The sequence below is a fragment of the Callithrix jacchus genome, chromosome 6 (assembly GCF_049354715.1).
Source record: "Callithrix jacchus isolate 240 chromosome 6, calJac240_pri, whole genome shotgun sequence".
Taxonomy (NCBI): Eukaryota; Metazoa; Chordata; class Mammalia; order Primates; family Cebidae; genus Callithrix; species Callithrix jacchus.
This window is the reverse complement of record NC_133507.1, coordinates 25,137,732-25,163,082: the sequence shown is the minus strand read 5'-3', so window position 1 is coordinate 25,163,082 and position 25,351 is coordinate 25,137,732. Positions and strand designations below refer to the sequence as shown.

The 25,351-nt window shown below is 38.5% G+C and overlaps 1 protein-coding gene across 5 annotated transcripts in view; it reads right to left on the bottom strand.

Annotated features, from left to right (window-relative positions):
• ADAMTSL3 (ADAMTS like 3) overlaps positions 1 to 25,351 on the bottom strand; it is a 454,464-nt gene that overhangs the window by 169,904 nt on the left and 259,209 nt on the right. For all 5 annotated transcript variants that reach the window (XM_035303956.3, XM_035303955.3, XM_035303954.3 and 2 more), the window contains exons 9-11: positions 21,620 to 21,777; positions 5,472 to 5,583; positions 416 to 554 (exon numbers count right to left, since the gene is read on the bottom strand). In XM_035303956.3, coding sequence (XP_035159847.3) covers positions 416 to 554; positions 5,472 to 5,583; positions 21,620 to 21,777 — 409 coding nt within the window. The remainder of the gene's footprint in view (positions 1 to 415; positions 555 to 5,471; positions 5,584 to 21,619; positions 21,778 to 25,351) is intronic.

Below are 25,351 nucleotides of genomic sequence, written 5' to 3'. Positions count from 1 at the left end.
CCTTGCACAATGCATTATTTATACCAAATTTAATGTGAACACTTCGAAAGCCAAAACGTGATAATGGTGACCCAGTTTAAGAGCTAAAATGGTGAGGGAAAGATATTTATGATTGGCAGATGGACTAGACACTGTAATTGAATGAAGAGAGCAGGAGATTTTCAAAAAGGTTCCTTATAAAACAACTTAGGGACACATAGTTCATGACAAGAGAAAGCTAGACTGAGTGACCAGATTAGCAAGTGTGTCCTCATTCCTATGGACCATGGTTACAAATGTGAATTCTGGCACCTGCCGCCAGAATACACTCAAAGTCAGGAAATGGAAATGTATTGCCCTGCAAAGATTGATCAGTCTCAGTTGAAGATGATTTGTTTCTTTTTAAAGTAAAAAGCATGTGGGCAATGACACAAACCTTGATGGGCAAGGATCCATGCTGCATTCTTTCAGTTTTGGTTTTGGTTTTACATTTTCAGGGTAGTAGTGGCAATAATGGTCAGGAACTACCCTCTTCAAGCGGATATCCACACATTCAGCAGAATTGAGCTGATAACCTAAAATGGTAGAAAAGGAAAGTCTGAATATTGCACCCGTTTCATTTTTACTTGGCAGAGTTATCACTTGCCACATCCTTTTCTTCCTCTTAAGAAACTTAACTCAGTGGTTCTCAGCCCTGGCTCTATAACAGAACCACATGGGAGCTTTTAATATACTCCAATGCCCAGGTTCCTTCATGGTCCAATTAAGTCAGAAGCCCTGTGGCTGGGATCCAGGAAGACAGTACCTTTTAAAAAAGATTCTCAGATTCTTCTCAGATGACTAAAGTGTGTGGCTAAGATTGAGAGTGATCCTTAGTACTGACTGTGGTACTCTTAACACTTCTAACTAAAAAATTACAATAGTCTCCTTTCAAGAACTGTTGCAGCCCAAGTGCAGCTGAGTTATTCATTCTCCTCAGTTCATTGTCTTTTTCTCCTCAAGGCTCGTCTCTCGTTTCCATATAATCTCCCTTCTTCCCTTATTGACACTCCCATTCCAATCCCCGCATTGTAACTATTTCAATTTGTTGTTGATATGTCCTTAAATATACAACTGTCCTATGTAATGTTGTTTTTGTGTATCTATTTTTAACTTAATAATGATAATGTGTTTTAAATCTTGTTCCATTTTCCACTTTTGGTATTCAGCATTATGTTTCTGAGAACTATCCTTGCGCTGGGTGGTTGCTGGGTTGAGTATTTCTTTCATAACATTTTATGATTTGCAAACACAGTACCACATTTTACTCCTCTGCTCCCCTGGGATGCCACAGGCACATGCAGTGCCAAAAGACAATTAAGCATTGTCTATACAAAAAGGAACAAAATCCATCCCCCATGTCACTCCCCAGCCCTCACCTCACAAGCCTTCACACAGAAGAAATGAAGACTTATTCCTGATTCTATTAAATCTAGTCTGTAGAGTCTCTGAGGAAAGTGAACATTGCAAATAGATGTGTGCTATAAATTTAAAAAGCAACTAATAAAATGATGCTTCTATTTCCTGAAAGATCTGATTCCAAGTTTCCTGTCACTACATAAGTGTCCTGTTAAGTTAAACTTTTTTTTTTTAAAAAAGGGTAATTTTTCAAAACTAGAATGAGCTCTTTAGGGAAGAAAAAAAATGCCCAAAGCCAAGTGCTCTGCCTCTGCCAGTTGGTCTACAGGTCTAAAAATACATTTAAAGTCCTGATTGTTGAGAGGAATCTGATTTTATAAACCACTAGACAGCTTTCTACAAGGCATGACTTGGATGTAAGCTGAGTGCAGAAGGACGGATTGGTATGTATTATAAAAAGCAAGGTCGAAACCACAAGAATGAAAATCCAAATGGAGTCAATAAAATGTTACTTGGGTGCCAATATCTGCCAGAAAGTCGACGATATCAGATGGCAATGGCAATCTCAGTACTTTCTCCAGACTGATCTCGAGTGTTCCACATCAACCATTACAGATGAGACTAGGAAAGTCCATCCAAGTACCACTGGTACCTTAGAGACTGACGAACTAATTTCTTGATTATCGAAAAAACTCTGAAATTCCATTCACACACATCACACAGATTTGATTACTAATATAATTAAATTTTGGTAATGCTTTCCTTGTGGGTTTTATGTGTGTGTTTTATTTTCCCCAAAACAAGTACAAAATGAGATTACAGCTCCTTGAGCTGGAAAAAAGAATCTTTCTTCTAAATAGAAATAGACTGCTAAATGAAAACAGGGTATATACAGGTGTTTACAATTTGGGGAAAGGCAATTAATTTTCCTCTTTTGTTTTATCACATTTAGAGATAATAAAAAGCAAAAGAAATGAGGCAGATTGCCTTTCTATATCATGAACAAATGTACTGAAATTCTGTCAGTGTACAGAAAATGGCAGGCACCCCAAACGCAGCCTAAAATCTCCCTTCTGTTCTTACATCCACTGCTATCTTTGGAGACAATTTCACTGCTAAGTGCTCATGCACATTTATGGTTCCAGCAGGACTGACTATGTCTTTCCATGGGCACCCAAGTATGAGAAACACCTATTCCCTTCCCAAAAATTTAATCAACTGTACTAAGCTGAATCCCACTACAAAATGTCTCTTCTGGAGTAGAAAATATCTTTTATCTTACACGTCCAAATGTGAATGTCTCTCTGAAAAAGTGTGTGTAAAAACAAAGGAATACATTTTTTTAAAAACAGATGTTTGAGCCAGGCATGGTGATGCATGCCTGTATTCCCAGCTACTCGAGAGGCTGAGGTGGGAGGATGGCTTGGGCCTACCAGCTGGAGACCAGCATGGGCAAAATAGCGAAACCCCATCTCTACAAAATATTTTAAAAATTAGCCAGGCATGGTGGCATGTGCCTATAATTCAACTACTTGGGAAGCTGAGGCTGGAGGATTGCTTGGGCCAAGGAGTTTGAATCTAGCCTGGGTTACACGGTGAGACCTGCCTCTGAAACAAACAAACAAACAAAAAAGACAGAGAGATGTTTGTTTTTTCTTTAGAGTAAGAATACCCAGAGTCATAAGTGACCCAAAGATGCAAAGGACGCTTTGCCTCATAAAAATGCTTATATCATTTAAGAAAATTCAGGAGGAATTGAAAATAAACTGAATGAATATCAGAGCTGGTAGAAACTTGAAGATAACTTACTCCACTGGTTTCATTCTGTTTATTTTTGTGATTGTGATCTATTTGTGACAAGAGACAGAGTTCCATTCAAGGCAGTATGATTAAATTCTTTTTGTGAATATGTTTATTTAAGTTGAATAAATTTCCTCTTAAAGAAAAATGCTTAAGTAAATAATAGTGCAGGAATAACACAGATATGGCAAAAATAGTGATGGCAAAATGGCTTCAGCTGCTATCCAAAGACACTGGCGTAAGGAGGCAATGGTTCTCAAAGTGGGCTACCTGGAGGGTGCATTGAGCCACACCCTGGGGTTTTGACTCAGTAGGTCAGGCTTGAGGCCTGAGAATCTATATTTCTAGTAAGTTTGCAGGAGATGCTGATGCTGCAGGTCCAGGAAGCTCACTGTGAGAGCCACTGCTGTAGGATCATAATCAAGTAGTCTATTGCCTCAACCCTGGCCCTACGAAGAACTAACTGGAAAACTGGGAAGATTCACTTTTTACTTTCTTTCTATGGCACTATTCAGTCTTCTCTTCCATTCCCAGGCACATAAACTTCTTCTTGGGCCTGGGTTGCCCAGTGCTTCTCATAAAAGTGCCTGCTGTCTGGTTTCAGGAGGAGCCTAACTTTCAGAAGAGAGATCTGCCTGCATGTTCACAGCAACGTGGCACTGACTGAAGAGCCCTCCTTTACATATGTGTAGTTTAAAGGAGAAAGGCCAGTTTCTGACTCTAAGTAAGTTGATATTCTGTAGATTTCAAAGAATGAAAAGATGTGGAGCTAGGCTGGGCTGAAGGAGAATTTATTCTAGCTCTTCAAATAAGACCATACCTGAGCCTGTATACCCTGACCTGGTCCCAGGCATCAGATGGTTTAGGGAAGGCACAAAGGCAAAGCCATTTAGAGCATGACTTTGGTATCAGGCAGACCTGGCACCAGATCCTAGCTGCACTGTTTACTAGCTGAACAACATACTAGGTTATGCTCTTTACACTTTTTTTTTTTCTTTTTGAGATGGAGTCTCACTTTGTCACCAGGCTGGAGTGCAGTGCAGTGATCTCTGCTCACTGCAACCTCTGCCTCCTGGATCCAATTCTCCTGCCTCAGCCTCCTAAGTAGCTCGGATTACAGGTGTGCACCACCACGCCCAGCTGCTCTTTACACTTTCTAAGTGTCAGTTTGTTCTTGCATAAGACAGGAATAAAAGGGAACTTCTGTAGGGTTTTCTTGAAGAATAAATGTGATGATGAGCATCTAACACATGGCTTGACACATGGTAAAAACCTAGTGCCACTGTCTGGTACTCTAAGGGGAAGCATCAACATAAACGCCCATTCTAGTAGGCCATGGTTCCTGGGTTGCATGCATTTATTCTTCCATTTAAAAGGTCAGTTCAGAAAAAGAGAATTATTTTGACAGTAGCTCTGGTTGCCTCCTCATTTGCTCCAGGGAATTGCCAGTTCTCCATATTAAATAGACTAGTATCTTCCACCTGAGCATGAAAGATGCTTCTTTTGTAGCATGTGTATGGAGCCCTATATTACACTTATCCCAAAACCTTCCTCAACTGACTATAGAAACCTTGAACTAGGCCGGGTGCGGTGGTTCTCGCCTGTAATCCCAGCACTTTGTGAGGCCGAGGCAGGTGGATCACCCGAGGTTGGGAGTTCAAGACCAGCCTGGCCAACATGGTATCTACTAAAAATACAAAAATTAGCTGGGCATGGTGGCAGGCACCTGTAATCGCAGCTACTTGGGAGGCTGAGGCACGATAATTGTTTGAACCCAGGAGGCAGAGGCTGCAGTGAGCCGAGTGCAACAATAAGCAGGACTTTCCCCTTAACACTTAGTAGAGACTCTTTCTCTTTTTAATAAGCTTATACTCTTGCACCTAAGGAGAGGAAAGGTGTAAATCTAATGCTAGAACCAACACATCCACCAACTCAATCAGGCTGGGCAAGTCACTCCATCTCTCTGCTTCTCAGAGTGTTCATAGAAAATTAAAAATAACACATGCCTTAAGGGCAATCAAGACAAGAAATGCAGTAACACAGGCAAACATGTTTGTTTATAGCTTTTTTATGGCTAAAAGTAAAAGGTGTTTTCTAAATCCAGTTTTGCACCTGTCTTCAAGAATAAAAACAAATGTATCATTAACACCAGTGAATTCAGGCTGCTGAGTAAGGTGCTGTGTGATCAGACTCTCTAATTACCATACCAATTTTAAAATCAGCTTCAAAAATGCAAATGTATAATATCCCTAACTCTGAGCTCTAAATATTTATGAACAAAGCACGGGCCTCACCTCCTCCACATGTCACAGTGCAGGGAAAGAAGTCAGTTTGTCTCCACTGATGACTGATGGGCTGGTAAAAGAAGAACTGAACCATGCTGTCTTTGGCCGCAGTGTACCTGGTCTGGACAAAGAGAACTGTGAGAACACACATGGAAACAAGGAGCTAGTGCTTCCACACCTTTCAGAATGAGATGAATATTCTTCACATATGTAGATAACCACCTATCCATTAGAAAAACTATGGTGCAAGAAGATTCCAATAAGTTTAAGATGTGATAATGTATCATTAAGATTTGTCATAAATGGGGGCACAGGTGATCTTCTGTAAATCTCCCTGGAGTCATTTTTCCAGATAATTCTATGCCTCTGAATGGATTCACAAAAAATATAGGTAGACATTTTTGTTTCTTTGTTTTACATTGCTTTTATTTATGAAATATTTGATTTTAATTTTTATGACAACAAAGATTGAGAGTTGATTTGGGTTTGCTCACAATATAGCACACCGTGGAGAGTCCTACTTTTTAATAATAATATCTTTATATCCTTCTGAAAAAGTCTTCTATAAGCACAACTGCAAGAACTTGACTTAAGTATGCAAATACATGGTGTTTATTTATGAATAATCTAGTATCTAATTAAAAGGAAATGGGGGCCAGGCATGGTGGCTCACACCTGTAATCCCAGCACTTTCACTGGAGGCCAGAAGTTTGAAATCAGTCTGGTCAACATAGCAAGATACTATCTCTCCAAAAGAATTTTTAAAAAATTAGCCAGGTGTGGTGACATGCACCTGTAGTCCCAGTTATAGCTATTGAGGATGCTGAGACAGCAGGATACCTCAAGCTCAGGAGTTCGAGGCTATAGTAAGCCATGATCATGCCACTGCACTCCAGTTTGGGCAACAAAGCAAGACTGTCTCAAAAAAAATAAACATGAAAAAGAAACAGAAAAATCTCTAAAAAACGCAATTGGAAAAAAAACCAAAAAGTAAAATTAGGATAAAAAATTTTAACAATAAAAATAAATAGGGTGGGTTGGGTATGGTGGCTCATGCCTATAATCCCAGCATATTGGGAGGCTAAAGTGGGTGGATCACTTGAGGTCAGGAGTTTGAGACAAGCATGGCCAACATGGTGAAACCCTGGCTCCATTAAAATCACAAAAATTAGCTGGATGTGGTGGCACATGCCTGTAGTCCTGGCTACTTGGGGAGCTGAGACAGGAGAATTACTTGAACTCAGGAGGTGGAGGTTGCAGTGGGCTGAGATCACGCAACTGCACTCCAACCGGGTGACAAAGCGAGACAGAATTTCATAAAATAAAATAAATGTGGTACTATAAAATATATTTCATATGAGAAATGCTATATTTAGTGGAAGAAACAGTTTACAAAAAAATAGTTTAATGTTTTAAAAGGGAATTTTAATAAAGATATCAATGAATCTGCTACAATATGTCTTTAAAAATAGAGATAATAGATAAAAAGAATGATGAAAAGGCAATATTTAATAATATAATTGCTCAAAATTGCCTAGGCTTTAAGACAGACAGAAGTCTCTGTTTCAAAAGGCTCATTCAGTTCTGGCCAGACAATTTAAAAAATAAAACAGAAAGCATAAAGAAAAATCCTAAAAGTTATCATAAAGAAAAATATGATTACCTACAAAAATGTGGAAAATCAGATTAACATTACATTCTCACAAGTAATATTGGCTTCAAGAAAACAAAGTCAAATCCTCAAAGTGATTGAGGGGCAAGAATATTGGATCTAGAATTCTATAACTAAGTTATTAATCAGTTATCAGTTATCCATCTATAATCAAAAGATCAATAATCAACGGAATAAAGATATTTTCAGACACAAAATGATTCTGAAACTTTACCACTCAGAGATATTCACTGGAAAAAAAAGAAAAAAACTACTAAGGAATGTACCAACTAAGAACTAATATAAAGACAGAAGTAGTGAGATGCAAGAAGCAATAATGGGGAAATAAGTCAGTAATCAAGCTTACGAGAGACTCTAAACAAGGATTGAATGTAAAACAGTGGTTTTATGTATTTAACTACAAAATGGTATAAAAATTCCAGATGCAAGATGTGTGTGGAAGGAGGGAGGGTCAGGGTTATGGTAATGGAGTGGGGACAGCATAGGTATTACAGAGATAGGATACACTGCTAAGGAGCTTTGCTTCAGGCTGTGGCAGGACTGCTTATTTCTGATGAATCCTCCCAGTGAGAATAAGTAAAAATGTTGCATCAAAATTTCTTTTTCTTTCTTTTTTTTTTTTTTTTTGAGATAGAGTCTTGCTCTGTCACCCAGGCTAGAGAGCAGTGGTGCGATCTCAGTTCACTGCAAACTCTGCCTCCATGGTTCAAGGGATTCTCCAGCCTCAGCCTCCCCAGTAGCTGGGATTACAGGCACCCACCACCACATCTGGCTAATTTTTGTATTTTAAGTAGAGATGGGGTTTCACCATGTTGGTTAGGCTGATCTCAAACTCCTGATCTTAGGTAATCCACCTGTCTCAGCATCCCAAAATGCTGGGATTACAGGGGTGAACCACTGTGCCTCACCCATAAAATACTTTTTATGTATTTTAACACATGCTAGTGAGGATTTGCAGGGCTAAGATCACAGACACAAAAGAAACTCAGAAATGTGAGCAAATTTGGTGTGACATTTGGCTCTACCTTTCTGCTCAAGGCATTTTCTAGTTTGCAAGTGGTGGCTGAGCAGCTGAGAAATTGGACAGACCTGTCATCAGCCTCATGAAGTGGAAAGCAAGCACTAGAGCTCAAAGACTTCCAAGGTGCCAGGTGTTGGTAAATACCCCAGGTTCCCATCCCAGGACCCCAGAAGGCTCTATCATATGCATAAAGTAAACTGGAAACAGAACAGCCTTCAAAGGGAATAAAGCCCAGGTTCAAGTCATTTCAATTCCTTTTTGAATAAACATGACAGGCTGCTAACCTAGCTTTCTTCTAGTCAGGACGGCCAAAATAATCCAGTTGGAAGAGTGTTAGACTGAAGATCTATAAGTAAAAATAATCCAATAATAATTTTAAAGGGAATTTTAACAGAGTATTAATAAATCTGCTACAATCTCAAATTATATCCACAACCTTTCTTCTATAATATACAGCACAACTTTAAAAGTAACTAAGAACACAAAAAATAAAATTTAATGACAACCCAAAAAAGTAAAAAAAAAAAATAGACATTATAAGCATAATGACAGGAAATCCAGATATTAGTATTAACTGGTGAACATATAAAAACTTAAGTACAGAGTTACTACCTCCTGCAACCCTGACCTTGGTTTCAGTCTTGTTTCTCTGCAGGAGGGGCCTAGTAGCACCTTATGCTAGTCTTATGATTGCAACATAAGTGTTGGAACACTTTTCCTTGGGCTCTGTTTTTCAGAGAACTTGAAATAAGATTAAAATGTTCAAGAAATCAAATTATAAGATGGGGAATTTCACTGGAAACAAAGAAGCTATAACCAAAATGGAAATCTAGGAGTAAAAGATGCAATATTTAAATCAGCATCTCAATGGATGAACTTAAAAGGGGATTAAAATAGACTTTGGCAAGTATTTTATAAAGAGCTAGAGAATAAATATATTAGGTTTTCAGGGTACATGGCCTCTGTGGCAACTATTCAGCTCTGCTAGTATAGTGCAAAAGTAGCCTTTGACAATATGTAAACAGATAGGGGTGGCTGTTCTGATAAAACTTTATTTAAAAAAACAATGATGGCCAGCTGTCCATAATCTGCTGATCCCTGAATTAGATACACCTGAGCAGAGAGGATCAGTATAATGACAAATAAGAAGAAAGTGGAAATTAGACACACTGGATACAAGTAAAGGGATAATTACAGTCCCAGAAATACAAAACAAATAGCTTGGGATAGAAGTTAATCTGAAGAAATAATAAATGAGAATCTGTCAAAACTGATGATGGATATCAAGCCACAGATCCATGAGACACTTGGACTTCAAGCTGAAGAAAGTCACTAGTTACAGCATAGCCCAATTGATGAAAGCTCAAAACAAAGGGAACACACTTAAAAGCAGATGAAGATAAAAGACAAATTACCTTCTAAGGAACAACAAGAAGACTGACAACTGACTTCCCAACAGAGTAAACTGAAGTCAGAAGACAATGGGGAGATATCCTCAAAGTGCTAAAAGAAACGTTTTATAATAATAGAAGGGTCATGCACTAGGAAGATGTGATGATTCTAAATGTGAACATACCTAACAACCTGTCCTCAAAATATATAAGGCACAATGTACAGTCACAAGGGTAGTTTTTGCACATATCTTATGATAGAATAAGCAGACAAAAAAATCAGGGACGAACCTGTGTAATTTTGAATAACACAATGACTAAACATGACCTAACTGACATATGTTGAACACTGTATCCATCAACAGAAGACTACATATTACATTCTCTAAAACTTTTTTATATTCTGATTCACAAACCAAGTTTTGCAAATTTTGAAAATTGAAGTAATATGGAGTATGTTTTTTGACCACAGAAGAATTAAGCTATAAAAATAAACTTAAAAGATAACTGGAAAATTTCCTCATGCATAATGTTATACTTCTAAATAATCCACAAGTCAAGAATATATAATTAGGAAACTTACCAAGTAATTTAGCTGAATGATGAAAGAAGACATTTCATATCAAAATTATGAAATTAAACATAAGGAATACTTTGAGATAAATTTATAGACTTAAATGTATATGCTTCAGGGAGAAAAGATGAAAACTAATGATCTCATAATCCATCTCAAGAAGTTTAGGAAAATAACAGCCTATGGGATCTAAAGAAGTAAAAGAGTGGACATAATACAGACAGGAGCGGACATTAATGACATGGAAGGAAAACTAGAGTAAAACAATTATAAAGCCAAAAGTTCTTACTGTGAAATATCTAATAAAATTGATAATCCTCTGATGTGACTGAGCAAGGAAAAAGCGTAGGCACAAATAGTCAATATCAGAAATGAGAAAGAGGACATACTACAGGATGTTCAGAAAGTGAACAAATAATAAAAGGATGATCAACCCAAATGCCCATTGATAACAGACTGGATTGGAAAAATGTGGAACATATACACCATGGAATATTATGCAGCAATCAGAAATGATGAGTTCGTGTCGTTTGTAGGGACATGGATGAATCTGGAGAACATCATCCTCAGCAAACTGACACAAGAACAGAAAACGAAACACCGCATATTCTCACTCATAGGCGGGTGATGAAAAATGAGAACACATGGACACAGAAAGGGGAGTACTAAACACTGGGGTCTATTGGGGGGAAAAGGGGAGGGCCAGTGGGAGGGGGAGGTGGGGAGGGATAGCCTGGGGAGAAATGCCAAATGTGGGTGAAGGGGAGAAGGAAAGCAAAGCACACTGCCATGTGTGTACCTACACAACTGTCTTGCATGCTCTGCTCATGTACCCCAAAACCTAAAATCCAATAAAAAATTAAAAAATAAAATAAAAAATAAAAGGATGCTATGAAAAGAAAGTATGCCAATAACTTTTTAAAAGTTAGTTGAAATAAATTCATCATAACAAAATGGACATAAGAAATTTAAAAAATCTAAAGAGTCTGTATCTTTCAAAGACATTGAATACATAATTCTAAATATTTCCTGGTACACATTGCCAAATTATTTAAAGAATATAAAATGACATCAATTGTTTGTAAAGTATTGCAGAGAATAAGAGGAAACAGTTCTAAACTTGTTTTATAAAAGCAGTATAAAATGCTAAGACCTGAAAAGGTATTCCAAGAAAACAACCCGTTTCCTGAACATAGGTACCAAAACAACAGAAGCCTTAAGTAAGATAATTTAAAATCACATCCAGTAATATACGAAGGATACACCTTTTTACCAACAATAAAATAATAAATACTAACAATAAATTCTAATTGAAAAGAATAATGAACAAGTAGGTTTATCACAGGAAGATGCAGTTGGTTTAACATTTGAAAAATCAATGTCATTTATTATATTAAAAAGGAAAAAGTAGAAAACCATGTGATCACCTCTAAAGATGCAGAAAATGCATTTGATAAAGATCTGTATTTGTACATTATGAAGCAAACTAGAAAAAGAAAAAATGTCTTTTATCAGATAAAATATCTATATGAAATTTTATAGTAAACATCATATATAATGGTGAATTATAGGGAGCTTTGTTCCTGAAGTGAGATGCATAACAAGGACAGCTGCCATCTTCGTTATTTGCAGATTTCACAATTATGTATGTATACAATCCAAAATTATTCACAAACTATTAGTATTAATACATGAATATAGTAAGAATATAATGTCAGTACAGAAAAATAAATATTTCCACACTCCAGAAACAAATAGAAACTGAAAAAGTACTATTTATAATAACATCAAAATAACAAACTCCTGGAAATAAATTTGATAAAAGATATTAAAGATATAGAATGACAATTATGAACATTATTGAGAGAAATTTTAAAAGAACTTTAAAAATGTATGGGTATGCCATATTTATGAATTGAGAGACTTAGTATTGGAAGGGTGTCAATTTTCCTTAAACTGACATAAATTCAATGCAATTCCAATAAAATCCAGCAGATTTATAAAAACAGACAAGCTGATTTCAATGATATAAAAATGAAGTGTCAAGAAAAGCAAATGTGATCTTCAAGAACAAAGCTGAAACTTATACTACCAGATATCAAGACTTATTTTAATGCTACAGTCAATACATCACAATGGTATTGGCACAAATAAACAGATAAATGAAACAAAGTAGGGTCCAAAATTTATTACTGTTACCAGACTTCAGAGAAAGAGGCAATGGATGATTCTTCACCTAATGGCTTTAGGTCAATTAAACAGTCTTATAGAAAAATAGATTGATTCTATTGTACCTCACTATACATACAAAATAATTTCTAGATGGATTACAGCCTTTGGTGTTAAATGAAAAATAATAAGCTTCCTAAAGCAAACATAGAAGAATATCTTAGTGGCTGGGCATGATGGCTAATACCTGAAATCCCAGGACTTTGGGAGACCAAGGCTTGAGCACAGGAGTTTAAGACCAGCTTGGGCAACACAGCTGGACCCTGCTACTATAAAATTTTTTTTAAAAAATTTGGCCAGGCGCAGTGGCTCACACCCATAATCCCAGCAGTTTGGGAGGCTGAGGTGGGTGGATCATTTAAGGTCAGGAGTTCAAGACTAGCCTGGCTAATAGGGTAAAACCCTGTCTCTACAAAATACAAAAATATGAAAATACATAAATAAATATACAATAAATAAATGATACACAAAGAATACAAAAAAATTGCCAGGTGTGTTGGCGTGCACCTGTAATCCCAGTTACTTAGGAGGCTGAGGCAGGAGAATAGCTTGAACCCAGAAAGTAGAGGTTGCAGTGAGGTGAGATTGTGCCACTGCACTCAAGTCTGTGAGACAGAGTGAGACTCAAAGAAAAATTAATAATAAATAAATAAATAGCCAGGCACGGTGGTGTGCACATGTAGTCTGAGCTACTCGGAAGGCTGAGGTGAGAGAATCACTTGAGCCCAGGTCAAAGCTGCAGTGAGTCATGACTGTGCCACTGCACCCCAGCCTGGGCAACAGAGCAAGACCCCAACTCAAAAAACACACAAACTAACAAGAAAAAGAAGAATATCTTCATGATTCTGGACAAGGAAGATTTCTTAACCAGGATACAAATAGCACTAAGCATAAAGTTAAAGACTGATAAACTACATTACAGTAAAATTGAGAACTTCTGTATAGGGAAACTGATAGCCTTAAATATATTTAATGGAGAAAAAAATGAATTAAGAATGAATTAAGAATTCACCTCTATAAGCTGAAAATACAACACCAAAATAAACCCATATAAAGATAAGAGAAATAAAGACAAATAAAAATTTATATAAATGGAAATGTAAAAAGAACTCTGAGCTAATAAACAAAACAAAAATCTAGTTTTTACATGTCTCAGATACAAAGTTCAGATGGTCTGAACCAAATAAAGATTACACGAGGAACCAAAAAAATGAGTTTAGGAATGAAAAATACATATCTATAAAGATAAAGAGGAGAGTGTTTTTAATGATAGGGAATACCATGATTGCTTTTGAAGAGCTAAGTTTGAAAAATGAGATGAATTGAATGCTTCTCTAGAAAAATGTAAGTTTCAAAATTGGCTAAAAAGACAAGCCTAAGAGAAACATGTATGGTTTCTAAGTCTTCTCCATTCCCACCAAAAAGAAAAATAGGAAAAGAAAAAAAAAGAAAGACAAGGCATTAAGCCAGATGTGTTATAGAAAGAGAAATTCTTAACATAGTAGACACATTTCATTGCCTACCAACATCCACTTCTCCTTTCCATTCTACAGACTCAATTCTGTTCGTGTTCATTCCTCCCTCCTGTGTCTTACATACATCCTGACTGTTCTAAATGAATCACCATGGTCACATTTGCCTTGCTAGCGGCAGGACCCATGAGAATGCTCCGCTCAGATACACAACTGCAAAGAGTGTCACTGGCCAACAGATCCACTTCTGGGTCAAGCTTCCCATGGGATGCTCCCAGTCAGTGACTAAGCACAGCAGGGGTACTGAAGGCAGAGCCATTCCTGGGAGATGCTGGAGTCCTATGATGAATGACATTGGCTCAGGGTCTCCTCTCTAGCTTTGCTGAATTCTCTTAGAACGCACTGCATTTAAGATGCTTGCATCCAACCTTCCTTCCTTCCCTCTCTCCTTCACTCATGGTCAGATTTTCATTGCAGTCTGACAGCTCTCTCAGCATCACCCTGCCTTCCTCACAGGCATTTCCTGAATAAATTTCTTGTACTTCTCATCCTGCCTTGGCATTTGATTCTTAGAGGACCCAGATGAACACAGTAGTGCATGGTACAGAGTGGGCACATGACCCAGTTCTTGTCCATGAGAGGAGATGAGCTAGTAACAATTAAGCTGGAGTAACATGCACAAACTGGGCCTTTTCTGAACAAAATAGGACCCGTGGTCTCTCGACCTACACCTCTCTGCTAAAGGGTTATTTTGCTACCACCATGTCACCCCCGGCCAGCCAAGAGTACATGAAATTTTCTAGATGTCTTCCATTACCACTCAGGAACTGAAGGAAACTCTGGGGAGCTAAACCCAGACTCAACCTGTGACTAAACATTTCATGGCACTAATTCCAGTTTCACTCTCATGTGGCTTCTATGGGAGAAGAAGAAGCCACTCATGTGCTTTCCTCTGGGAGATCTGCCTGAGAAGGGAGCAAAGCTCCTTTTCTGCTTTTGGCTTTCCCTGAAAGCCTCCCTGCCCTGAAGAGTGACCATCATCATGAAACAAGTCTTGCTGTCTGGCTGCCTGTTTCCTTCATCCTGATGCTAGGAGAGGGAGCAGGCTTTTCACATCCTGGCTGGACATACCCTGTGGTGCCGGTCCTCCTGAGGACACTGAGCCAAGGAGCGGTCTTACTGGAGAAAGGAGCATCCTCCCCATGTTACAGAAGATGTGCCATGGGTTAGGACCCCAGGCTTGGCCATGGAAATGTTATGGGGACTAAATCAATTCAGAAAATCTTCATCTCTCTCCACTAATCCTGTCTTTCAAAACAAAAGATTAAGCTAAATAATAATGATTACCCTACTTGAATGATAAAAAGTTGAACATGAATGCTTTCTCTTGTACTCCTGCTAATCACCCACCTGCTGTACCACTGCTGCCAAGTTCCCAGGGTAAACAGCTCTGCTGACAAAAAAGGCGGTGAAATATAGAGAATGGAAAAAGAGAAATGCACATTAACATTTGCAAAATGTTTGATTAGGAAAAAGAGTTTAATAATAATAGTATGTGGGCAGGCATGGTGGCTCACACCTCTAATCCCAGCTCTTCAGGAGACTGAGGCAGGAGGATCATTTGAGCTCAGGAGTTCAAGACCAGCCTGGGTAACATAGTGAGATCCTGTCTCTACAAAAAATTAAAAATTAGCCAGGTGTGGGGATGTGTGCCTGTAGTCCCAGATACTTGGGTGTCTGAGGCCAGAAGATTATTTGCAGCCTGTACTTGGCCTGGGTGACAGAGCAAGACCCTATCTCAAAAACAAACCAACAGAAAAACCAATGGTATACAAATGAATTCAAATTCAAATACCTGACTTGGCCACTTCAAAAGAATTTCCAAAATTTATGGAATGGCTTTTTATATAAAACTATTCATAGTATGTCTACATTTATACACATATCTTAGCTGTAAATTCTGGTAACTGCTAAAGCAGTATATGAATTGCTTTAACCAAGAAATTTCCCTCAACAGACCACATTACCGTAAAATATACAATATTCTAAAAGTCTCTGCCTTTGGAATGAATGGCAAATGCTTAGGATGAGATAGGATTCCAATGACTGAGAGGCATGAGGAAGTAGGTAACTGTTTTTTTCTGCTGGCATTGTTATGGGTTGAATCGTGTGCCCCAAAAATGACATGTTGAAAGCCTAGCCCATAGTATCTCAGAATACTTATTTGGAAATACTGTCTTTGCCAATGTAGTTAAGGTAACTAGGGGAAATCTAATCCAGTATGAATGGTGTCCTTATAAAAAGGGAAAATTTGAACTGGCCAGGTGTGATGGCTCATGCCTATAATCCCAGTACTTTGGGAGGCTGAGGCAGGCGGATCGCTTGAGCCTTGGAGTTCAAGACCATCCTGGCCAACATGGCGAAACACCGTCTCCACTAAAAATACAAAAATTAGCCCACCATGGTGGCATGTGCATGTAGTCCCAGCTACTCAGTAGGCTGAGGCAAGAGAATTGCTTGAACTCAGGAGGCAGAGGTTACAGTGAGCTGAGATCGTGCCACTATATTTCAGCCTGGGCAACAGTGTGACACTCTGTCTCAAAAAAAAAAAAGACTAGGCAGAATTCTGGACCCAGATGCAAACATGCACAGAGGGAAGATGATGCCTGAGCTCTAAGAATTGAGGCGAGAGGCATAAAACAGCTTCTCCCTCACGGCCCTCAGAAGAAACTGATCCTGCCAATACCCTGATTTGGACTTTTGGGCTCCAGAACTGTAGGATAATAAATTCTGTTGTTGAGACCACTCAGTTGTGGTACACAGTTACAGCAGCTTCAGGAAACTAATACAGGCACTGACTCTAAAACTGTGTCTTGCTGAGGTGTGAAACACCTGTGAATGTACAAATTTAGCCACTACCTGCACTGCATTGCAAGCCTGTAACATGTTCTTTGAGAGAATGAAGACAGTCGGTTTCAAATCCTCTTGTCCCTGGATAAGTTAAATATGCAATCATAATTCTCCAGAAAGAAAAGAGGCTGATGGGTTGACAGCATAAAAGATATCTAGAGCTGAGGAAACTGAGGACAGAGATTGTACATGAGGACTAGTAGAAAAGCAATCAGAAAACATTTTCCTGAAGAAACACAAAATATCAGAGTGGAAAAAAAAAATGAATCCCTAAGAAGACAACTGGCTGAAAAAGGAAGATTTCAGACTCTGAAGAAGAGAAACTTGTTTTTCTCCCTGAAGTTATATATATATATATATATTTTAAAAGAGGAGAAAAGCTGCCAACAGAAGTTAAAAATTATGAAAAGAGATGTCTTTATCACAGTCATTTAAATTTTTTTAGATATTCTCATGGGAATATACTTAAAATTGATATTCACAAACATCTACTCATTGATGCAAATATTCAGTAAATTCTAAATAGATAGTCTATCTTGCTGTCAATCAATGAAGCACAATGGCATCAACTACTGTTCTTAGCCAAGACTCCCTACTGCTACCTGGTGGCAACATGCACATACTGAAGAAGCAGGGCCCTAATGCAAAATACCCCTAACACAGAAGTACTGTGACAAGGGTCATCCATGAGAAACAGGTCATTGAGGCCTGGGCATGGTGGTTCACACCTGTAATCCCAGCAATTTGGGAGGCTGAGGTGGGAGGATTGCTTGAGGCCATGAGTTCAAGACCATACTGGGCAACATAGTGAGACCCTGCAGCTACATAAAAATAAAATGAAAAAAGGGAAACAGGTTATTCAGGAAAACAAGCATATATAGTGAGAAATCCACTGGGAAGAAGGAAATTTTCAAGAATAGTCCAACCATGAAAATATAACTTCTTAAAGTATAGAAAAATGAAATTCTTTCCTCATTGGTGCAATAAGATGCTAAGCTGCAAAATCTGAGCAAGAGTACATTTAAGACAACCTACCAGCCCATTGATGTCTACATATTTTACTCTCTATGTAAGAATTTGATAGTATTTCCACATATTCTGACTTAAAGGCGGGTGCTGAACAATGAAAACACAGGGACACAGGGAGGGGAACATAACACACAAGGGTATGTTGCGGGGTGCGGGGGTTGGCGAGAGACAGTGGGGTCGGAGAGGATGGGGAGGGATAACACTGGGAGAAATGGCTGATGTAGGTGATGGGGGGATGGAGACAGAAAACCACCATGGCATACGTATACCTATGCAACAATCCTGCAAGATCTGCACATGTACTCCAGAACTTAAAACTACTATAAAAAAAGAGGAGAAAATTTTTTAAAAATGTAGTGTTCAACATTACAGTTATCAAATGCTCATGAAATAAGGCCTACTACGTGACTTGTAGCAAAGTGTGTGCCCCAACCTAGCTCAGTGCACCGATGGCTGTGCTAAATTAGCATTGAATATGTAGGACTGGTATTCACTGCCTCATCTTCTCCTGGGTTGAAGCCAGGTCTTCCATTTATGGACCAGCTTCTGTTGGTTGACTGGAATGGAAAGAGATACAGTGAAACACAGGACACAGGGCTGACTGTCATCAGTGACCTCACAGGCACTTTTAACCTCCCACTCAAAGTACAACTTGATGGTGTGATAGGCAAGAAAGAGACGAATGGAAGCAAAGAGTTCCTTATCTTAGCAACAATACAGGCTAGGAAATACTACAATGTTTGGAACAACAACAACAAAAAAAAACTGATGGAAAAAGATACTTCCTAGAAACCCACAGTATTTGGACAAGTTCCCAAGTAGGGGAAAAAGCAACATCAGAGCCATTCTTACTTCCTCATAAGTGTCTCCAATTTTGCCACATTCTCCCTGACTAAGCACGCCACATCCATGAGAGACAATGGCTGCATGTATGAAAACGAGGCTCTATTTATGCATGAGTCAGACAGTTGTGTGTAATTCCCTCTTTGATGCATATATTTTTCAAAAAACCCTTTCAGTCTAGAGAATCAGAAGCTTTCCAGGAGTTGAAGAGAAAGTCCAGAACTGTTTCTTAAATCTGAGAGAGCCAGAACTCAGAGACAGGAACACAGAGGACTGAATACTAATACAGACAGTGTACACTGAACATGCTGTTAAAATGTACTCTATTGGCCAGGCACAGTGGCTCATGTCTGTAATCCCAGCACCTTGGGAGACTGAGGGCAGGTGAATCATTTGAGATCAGGAGTTCGAGACCAGTCTGACCAACATGGTGAAATCCTGTCCCTACTAACAACACACACACACACACACACACACACACAAATTAGTCAGGTGTGGTGGTGCATGCCTGGAATCCCAGCTACTCAGAAGGACGCTGCAGTGAGCCAAGATCATGCTACTGTACTCCATCCTGGGCGACAGAGTGAGACTCCATCTCTTGCACATACACATACAAATTTTCTTAAATGTACTCTAATAAGAGGTAAGTACATAATTTGGGCAAGAAGGTGTGGAATAATTTTTAATTATGCAAGTGATATGTGAATTTATTCTTCCTTTTATTATTTATTTATTTATTTATTTTCGAGAGGGAGTCTTGCTCTGTTGACCAGGCTGGAGTATAGTGGCGCGATCTTGACTTACTGCAATCTCTGCCTTCTGGGTTCAAGCTATTCTTCTGCCTCAGCCCCCTGAGCAGCTGGGATTACAGGTGTGCACCATCACACCAGGTTCTTTTTGTATTTTAAGTAGAGACAGGGTTTCGTCATATTAGACAGGCTGGTCTTGAACCCCTGACCTCAGGCAATCCACCTGCCTTGGGCTCCCAAAGTGTTGGGATTACAGGTGTGAGCCAACATGACCGGCTACATTCTTCCTTTTAAACATTATTTTAAGAATTAGATATTTCAAAATACATATATGTGGGTGTATATACAAACTCATAGAAATATGCGGTTTATGTGTATGTGTGTGTTTTTATAAATGGTATCGATAAACAACATATCATTAAGATCTGATGCTGATACTGTAACCAAACAATACCTTGAAACACTAGTCTTTGTGGGTACTTTCCTCATTTCATCATGTGTTAATGTCTCCTACTCAGTCAGGGACCTCCAAGTTGACTTGAGAAGAATACAGATTGAATAGTCATTAAAAGAGAACAAAGAGTGTTTGTGTGTGTGTGTGTGTGTGTGTGTGTGTGTGTGTGTGTCTGCATGTATATTTTCTACTTGAGAATCATATAGGAAGACCCTAAGGAGAGCAAGGGAAGCACAGGATTTATGCTATAACAGACCAGAGAGAGATTTTTTAAAAAAAGGCAATTATGGCTTCCCCAAAACCTTTCACAATATGACTGTGTAAGAAGAATATTGAGTCAATGCTTTAAGGATACAACACAGAAGTCAGAAACGTAAATGTCTGCAGAGGCTAGGCAGATGATATAAATGCCCAAATCAGGATGAATGGCAAGCAACCACTTATGCCTGTAGTGTTAGGGACACAATAGGGAGTGGTGTGGACCACGGCAGGCCTGAGAGTATGCCCTGACTAGAAGGCAGCTGTTCCCCAGTTGCAGTCAATTATTGCTACGGTAAAATGCAAGCTAGTTGTTAGCTCTTCCTAGTTTTACAGAGAAGCAGAAAAAATATCTGATTTTTGATGTAAAAATCGCTTGATTTTTAAGTGTTGACCATTCAAAATCCAAAGTTTCAGAAACAAAAGAAAACACTGTGCAGGCCAGCACTTGGCTGGTCCCACCACAGGCTGAATTTAGATCTCAGGGATTGGAATCAGTTAGCAACTCTCATCTACTCCATGCATGTTCCTCTGCTGACACAATTGATGTCTCAGTGAAACATTCTGTGACAAATTAACATGTAGAACACAGACAGCTTTTTAAAGCTAATGGGTTTCTTCATACAGAAAACTATAACTGGTAATTGGAGCTATTTTCTAGCTTCCATTTACATTTTGGAATGGATTTCTGAAACAGGATATGGCAAAACCACACAGTGAACTATCTTTTTCATTTCTTATGCATTTTCAAATTTATCAGAAGAGTTTCAAATTGTGTCACCTTGGAAGTATACTTTATGTCCTCTGAATGAGGGAAGATGCCCCAGCATTATCTAGAAAGGGGACACAGGCCCATGGTTGCAGGGGAGAAGAGTTCTTTTGAAGTATCTTACGACAAGTGTCTATCATGGAACATCTGGGGAAGCAAATCCTGATCTTGAATCAGACCACCACAAGACTGCATATTCTAAGGGCTGAAGGCTGAAGTCAAGATCCCTTAAGGATCACTATCTTAAAGGAGGGTAAGGAATGAGCCCCTGTTGTCTCTGCTCTCCTTTGCAAGGAGAAGACATGCAGTGGCACTATACTGGTTTAGGATATGGTGCATTTACCATTGGCCGTTTTCACCAAACTCTATCTAAAACTGAACACAGCGACTCGGTAGGCAGAGGCAGAAAGATCACTTGGGCCCAGGAGTTCAAGGCTATGATTGAAACTGTGAATAGCCATTACACCACACTGAGCAACACAAGGAAACCCTGTTCCTTAAACAAGCAAACAAACTGAACAGAGCAACCAGAGACTATAAATACAAAGTCAAAAGAAATCCTTCCCCCATAAAAGTGAAGTTTGTTTTTTAACTACCAGGGTTAGGAGCAGAAATTTAAGAGTGCTGAACTATTTTTAGGAATTGACTGCCAAGATGGAAATATTGATGACACATGCTCTGTATAAAAACAATCATTGATGACCTCTTGCTAAATAAACTTATGTTTTAAAAATCAAGATATTCTGGGATTCAGGTGCATAAAGTTTATGAAGAGGATCATTCTACCTTGAAGATGAAATCAGCCATCAGAGGTCCTAGAATCTTAAATGATTGCCTCTCGGAGCCCTTCTGAAATTCTACTGTTGTGTTTTCTATGACAAAGACTCCGGGACTGTTAAAGCTGTGTTCTCCTTTGCTTCCTTGAAGTGTTTTTGATTCGATAACTGAAATTAAAATATATAATTCAAATAAGAAATAATCTTAAAGGCATTTTATTTTAAAAGACATCTTAGTAAGCACAATGTCAGTATATGATATAAACAATGTCAAAATAGCCACACCGGTTTACAAACACTAATTCATATTAATGGAATAGATGTATCAGATTTTTCATTGCCCATAAAAGAGGAGCTAACAAGGGTGGCAGGCCCAAATAGTTCTCCTCAACTCTTTGGAGCCATTTCTAGCATAATGGGAAAGAGAAAACTTTTCTTTCTTTATATGTTTTCATGATGTAGCTAACACTCAAAGTAAAGCTATGTTCACTCAATTTATTACTTGTTCAAAAGATCTTATGCCTACTCTTTTATTTAGACAAAAATCACAGCAAATTTTAAATTTGCTTTTTTTCAAACAAAACTTTTTACTTTGAAATAATTCTAAATTCACGGGAAGTTGCAAAAATAGTATACAGAGGTCCTTTGTAACCTTCATTCCCTCTTGTCTAATGATTACGTTACAAAAGTATAGTAGAGTATCAAAACCAGGAAATTAACATTGGTACAATATGTGCATATAGTTCAATGCCATTTTATCACCCACCACCACAATCAAAATACAGAACCACTCCAATTGCCACAAAGACCTCCCTTGTGCATGAAACCCCTTTATTTGAACTTGCTTTCACATGAACAAAAGTGCTTTTAAGATTTCCTACAGAAAAAAAATGTTTGCTTATCAGTTTAAACAAAAAAGCATTTCTACTTTATTCAAATTTCTGTCTTTCCTCTCTCTTTTCTTTCATTTTCTAAGTGTCACCATACTTAGTAGAACTGGTTTGATGTTGGGAGAGGCAATACAAAAATATAGACAGCTACGTTCTGGTGCACCTGCATTTCTGGCCCAAGCTCTTTCTCTAACTTTCTGCCTTGGGTTTTCATTGCCTCATTTCTAAATTGAGGAGTCAGAGCAGACTATCTCCCAGGTCCAACTCTATTCTGAAATCCACACTTGATTTAATGGTATCATACCACTTTTTAACAATGTCAAATAAAGAACACAGAAGAACCAAAACTCGTTGAGTGTCAAAAATGGAAAGCTGATAAAATGCGACAAAATAGTCTGGCATTAGGGAGCTTCCATCCATATGCTGCTGGGCTTTGGTTATTTTCATTTGCTGGATTTTTTTGTCACTGGAGCAGCTGCAGGAATTCAAGCGCCCTGGATAGACTGCATAACAGGCATTAGAAGACATCCCTGATTATCCCTGACAGGCAGGCTGGGAACTTTTCTGGGGAAATTCAAAGGCTGGACATGAGCTACCTGATCTGGAGGAGTCATTAGCGGTCGAAGAATAATGCTGGCTACTTTCAGGCACACAAATCCCAACCACTTTGGCCCTGATCTCCATGACCGCAATAGATTTTTGGAAAGTGTGAGGTTGAATTCATTTCCTAGTTCCAATGAAGATATAAAATTGAGTGTTATAAAGTGAGTTGTCAGTAAAAATGAAATGGGGAACTAGAGATAGTAAGTGGGCCCTACAGTGGATGTCTCCAAAGTCAATGAGAAAAAAACTAGATGAGCATTAAGGCAATATCAATATGCGAAATGAAGTTGGACATAATGCATCCTCACAGAAGGCATGCAAAATACAAGTTTCTAGACATTGATTTAGCCTGAAATGACTTGATTACATTCAAGTAGCGTGCAATGGATTCCACAGCTGTGTTGGGGTAGTAATTGCTTTACCATTATGCTAACCTTTTGGACCACAGCTTTTCAAGTTGCAGGTCGGGATGCACAGTTGGGGCAGGGGGTGAAAGAATCTGGGAAGGTGATCTGGGAGGAAGAGAGGACCAGTTGCTATGATATCCATCCCCTAAACCAAAGGCCAGTATTTTTGTTAACTTGGTTCTGATATTTTGTTTTTAATACAGAATCTATTCACTATTTTAACAGTATCTAAGAGTCTCAGCGACATGAATATAAAAACACAAGTACTCAAACCAATTTTCAAGTCCACGTAAATTACCCAAACCATTCTGCATCTCCACTAAATGGTATGCTTATTGTAAAATATTTTTATTTTGAGCATTTCAAAAGGCTTCTAGTTCTCTAAAGCACAAACACTGGTTGCCTATCTAGGAGACAGAAAGCAGGTGTTTTGATGTCAGTTGTGTAAATAGGTAAGCAGAGTCAGAGGTGGCTGAATAAAGACTGGTGAAGTAATTTGGTGAAGGTACAGTTTACGGACACAAACCATTTTGATAATTTGGATTAACAAAGCCATTGTGCTAAATCCAGTGAGGTGGAGGCCAATACAGTTCTTTAAAAGTTGTCGTTTTTATTGGTGGCAAATTTGCTTCTCCTTAGTGGTGGTGCCTCTTAAAAATAAATGACAAAAAAGGAGTTTGTGGTGTTTCAATCAACAATGCAGATAATGTATTGACTTATGGATACCTTTATTAAGTTTTATTAATTTCTACCATTCCCCTATATTTGTGGTAGCTCCATGTTGTGACAACGTGTGATTCATGGCTAGTGAGAGCTGTACATGCAAGCCCTTCAGTCCTCAGAGGTTTCACTGACCCTCTGTGGTTTCTACAGCCAGGTGGTTAGTGCGTGGGAGACCCCAGGAAGCCTATAAACATCCCCACCACTATTAAGGAAAGAGTGTGAGCCTTCTTTCCTGCTGCCCACAGTCCAACTTTTTTCTCCTCTCCAGGCTTAACATTAAGGGGAGGGAGAGAAGTGTTGAGGAAGATATGATAGGTAGCCTGAAAGAGAGTAAAAATTATAAATCAAGACTTACTTGTAACCCTGGGTCTTTATAACACAGGTCTCTAGTGATGCCTTTAAATGTTTTAACTTATTATTAGTTATTTTTAAAAGAAATTATGCCTAGAAAAATGATGAGTGCTTCTAATTGCTTCTTGTTGAAAGGTTTGCATTGAGAACTATCAGTTCAGGCTTCTTTCAAAAAAGGCAGGGTCATGGTAACCATCCCCAAGAGGTCTGCCTGAATTCTAAAGGCCATGAAAGTACTATCAGGTAAATGTGGAATAAGTGTTTAGCACGGCTAACAGAGTTATAAATACATCCAACTTATATGTATAGTAGAGCTGTATTTGTATAGTATATGCTAATTTCATTCATGTCAATTTCCTTTGTTGGTCATTAGGTACAGAATCCATGTTTATATTTATATATCTCTATATATGGTCATCAGATAGGGCTTAAAGGGAAAATATTCCTCCAATTGAATCGGAGGTTTTTGGTTTATGGCCTCTTGGCTTCTCAAGTTTATTGCTAGTCAAACATATTTAATGCTGAAGTCTTGCTAAAATAAAATCTGTTTTGAAGGGATCTGCTATTGCTTCCATTTTTGAAGTGATGCACTACTGGAAAATTTGGGGCCGTATGCTCCCCATAATGTTGTGGACAGGCTTGGGACAGGACTGGAAATTCAGGATCCAAACATCTCTAGGCAGTACGTAAGATGGATATTCTGTAATTAAGTTTTGTTCCTCAGCAAAGAGACTGACATTAATGTTACTGGGTATTTTTAGTTCTTAG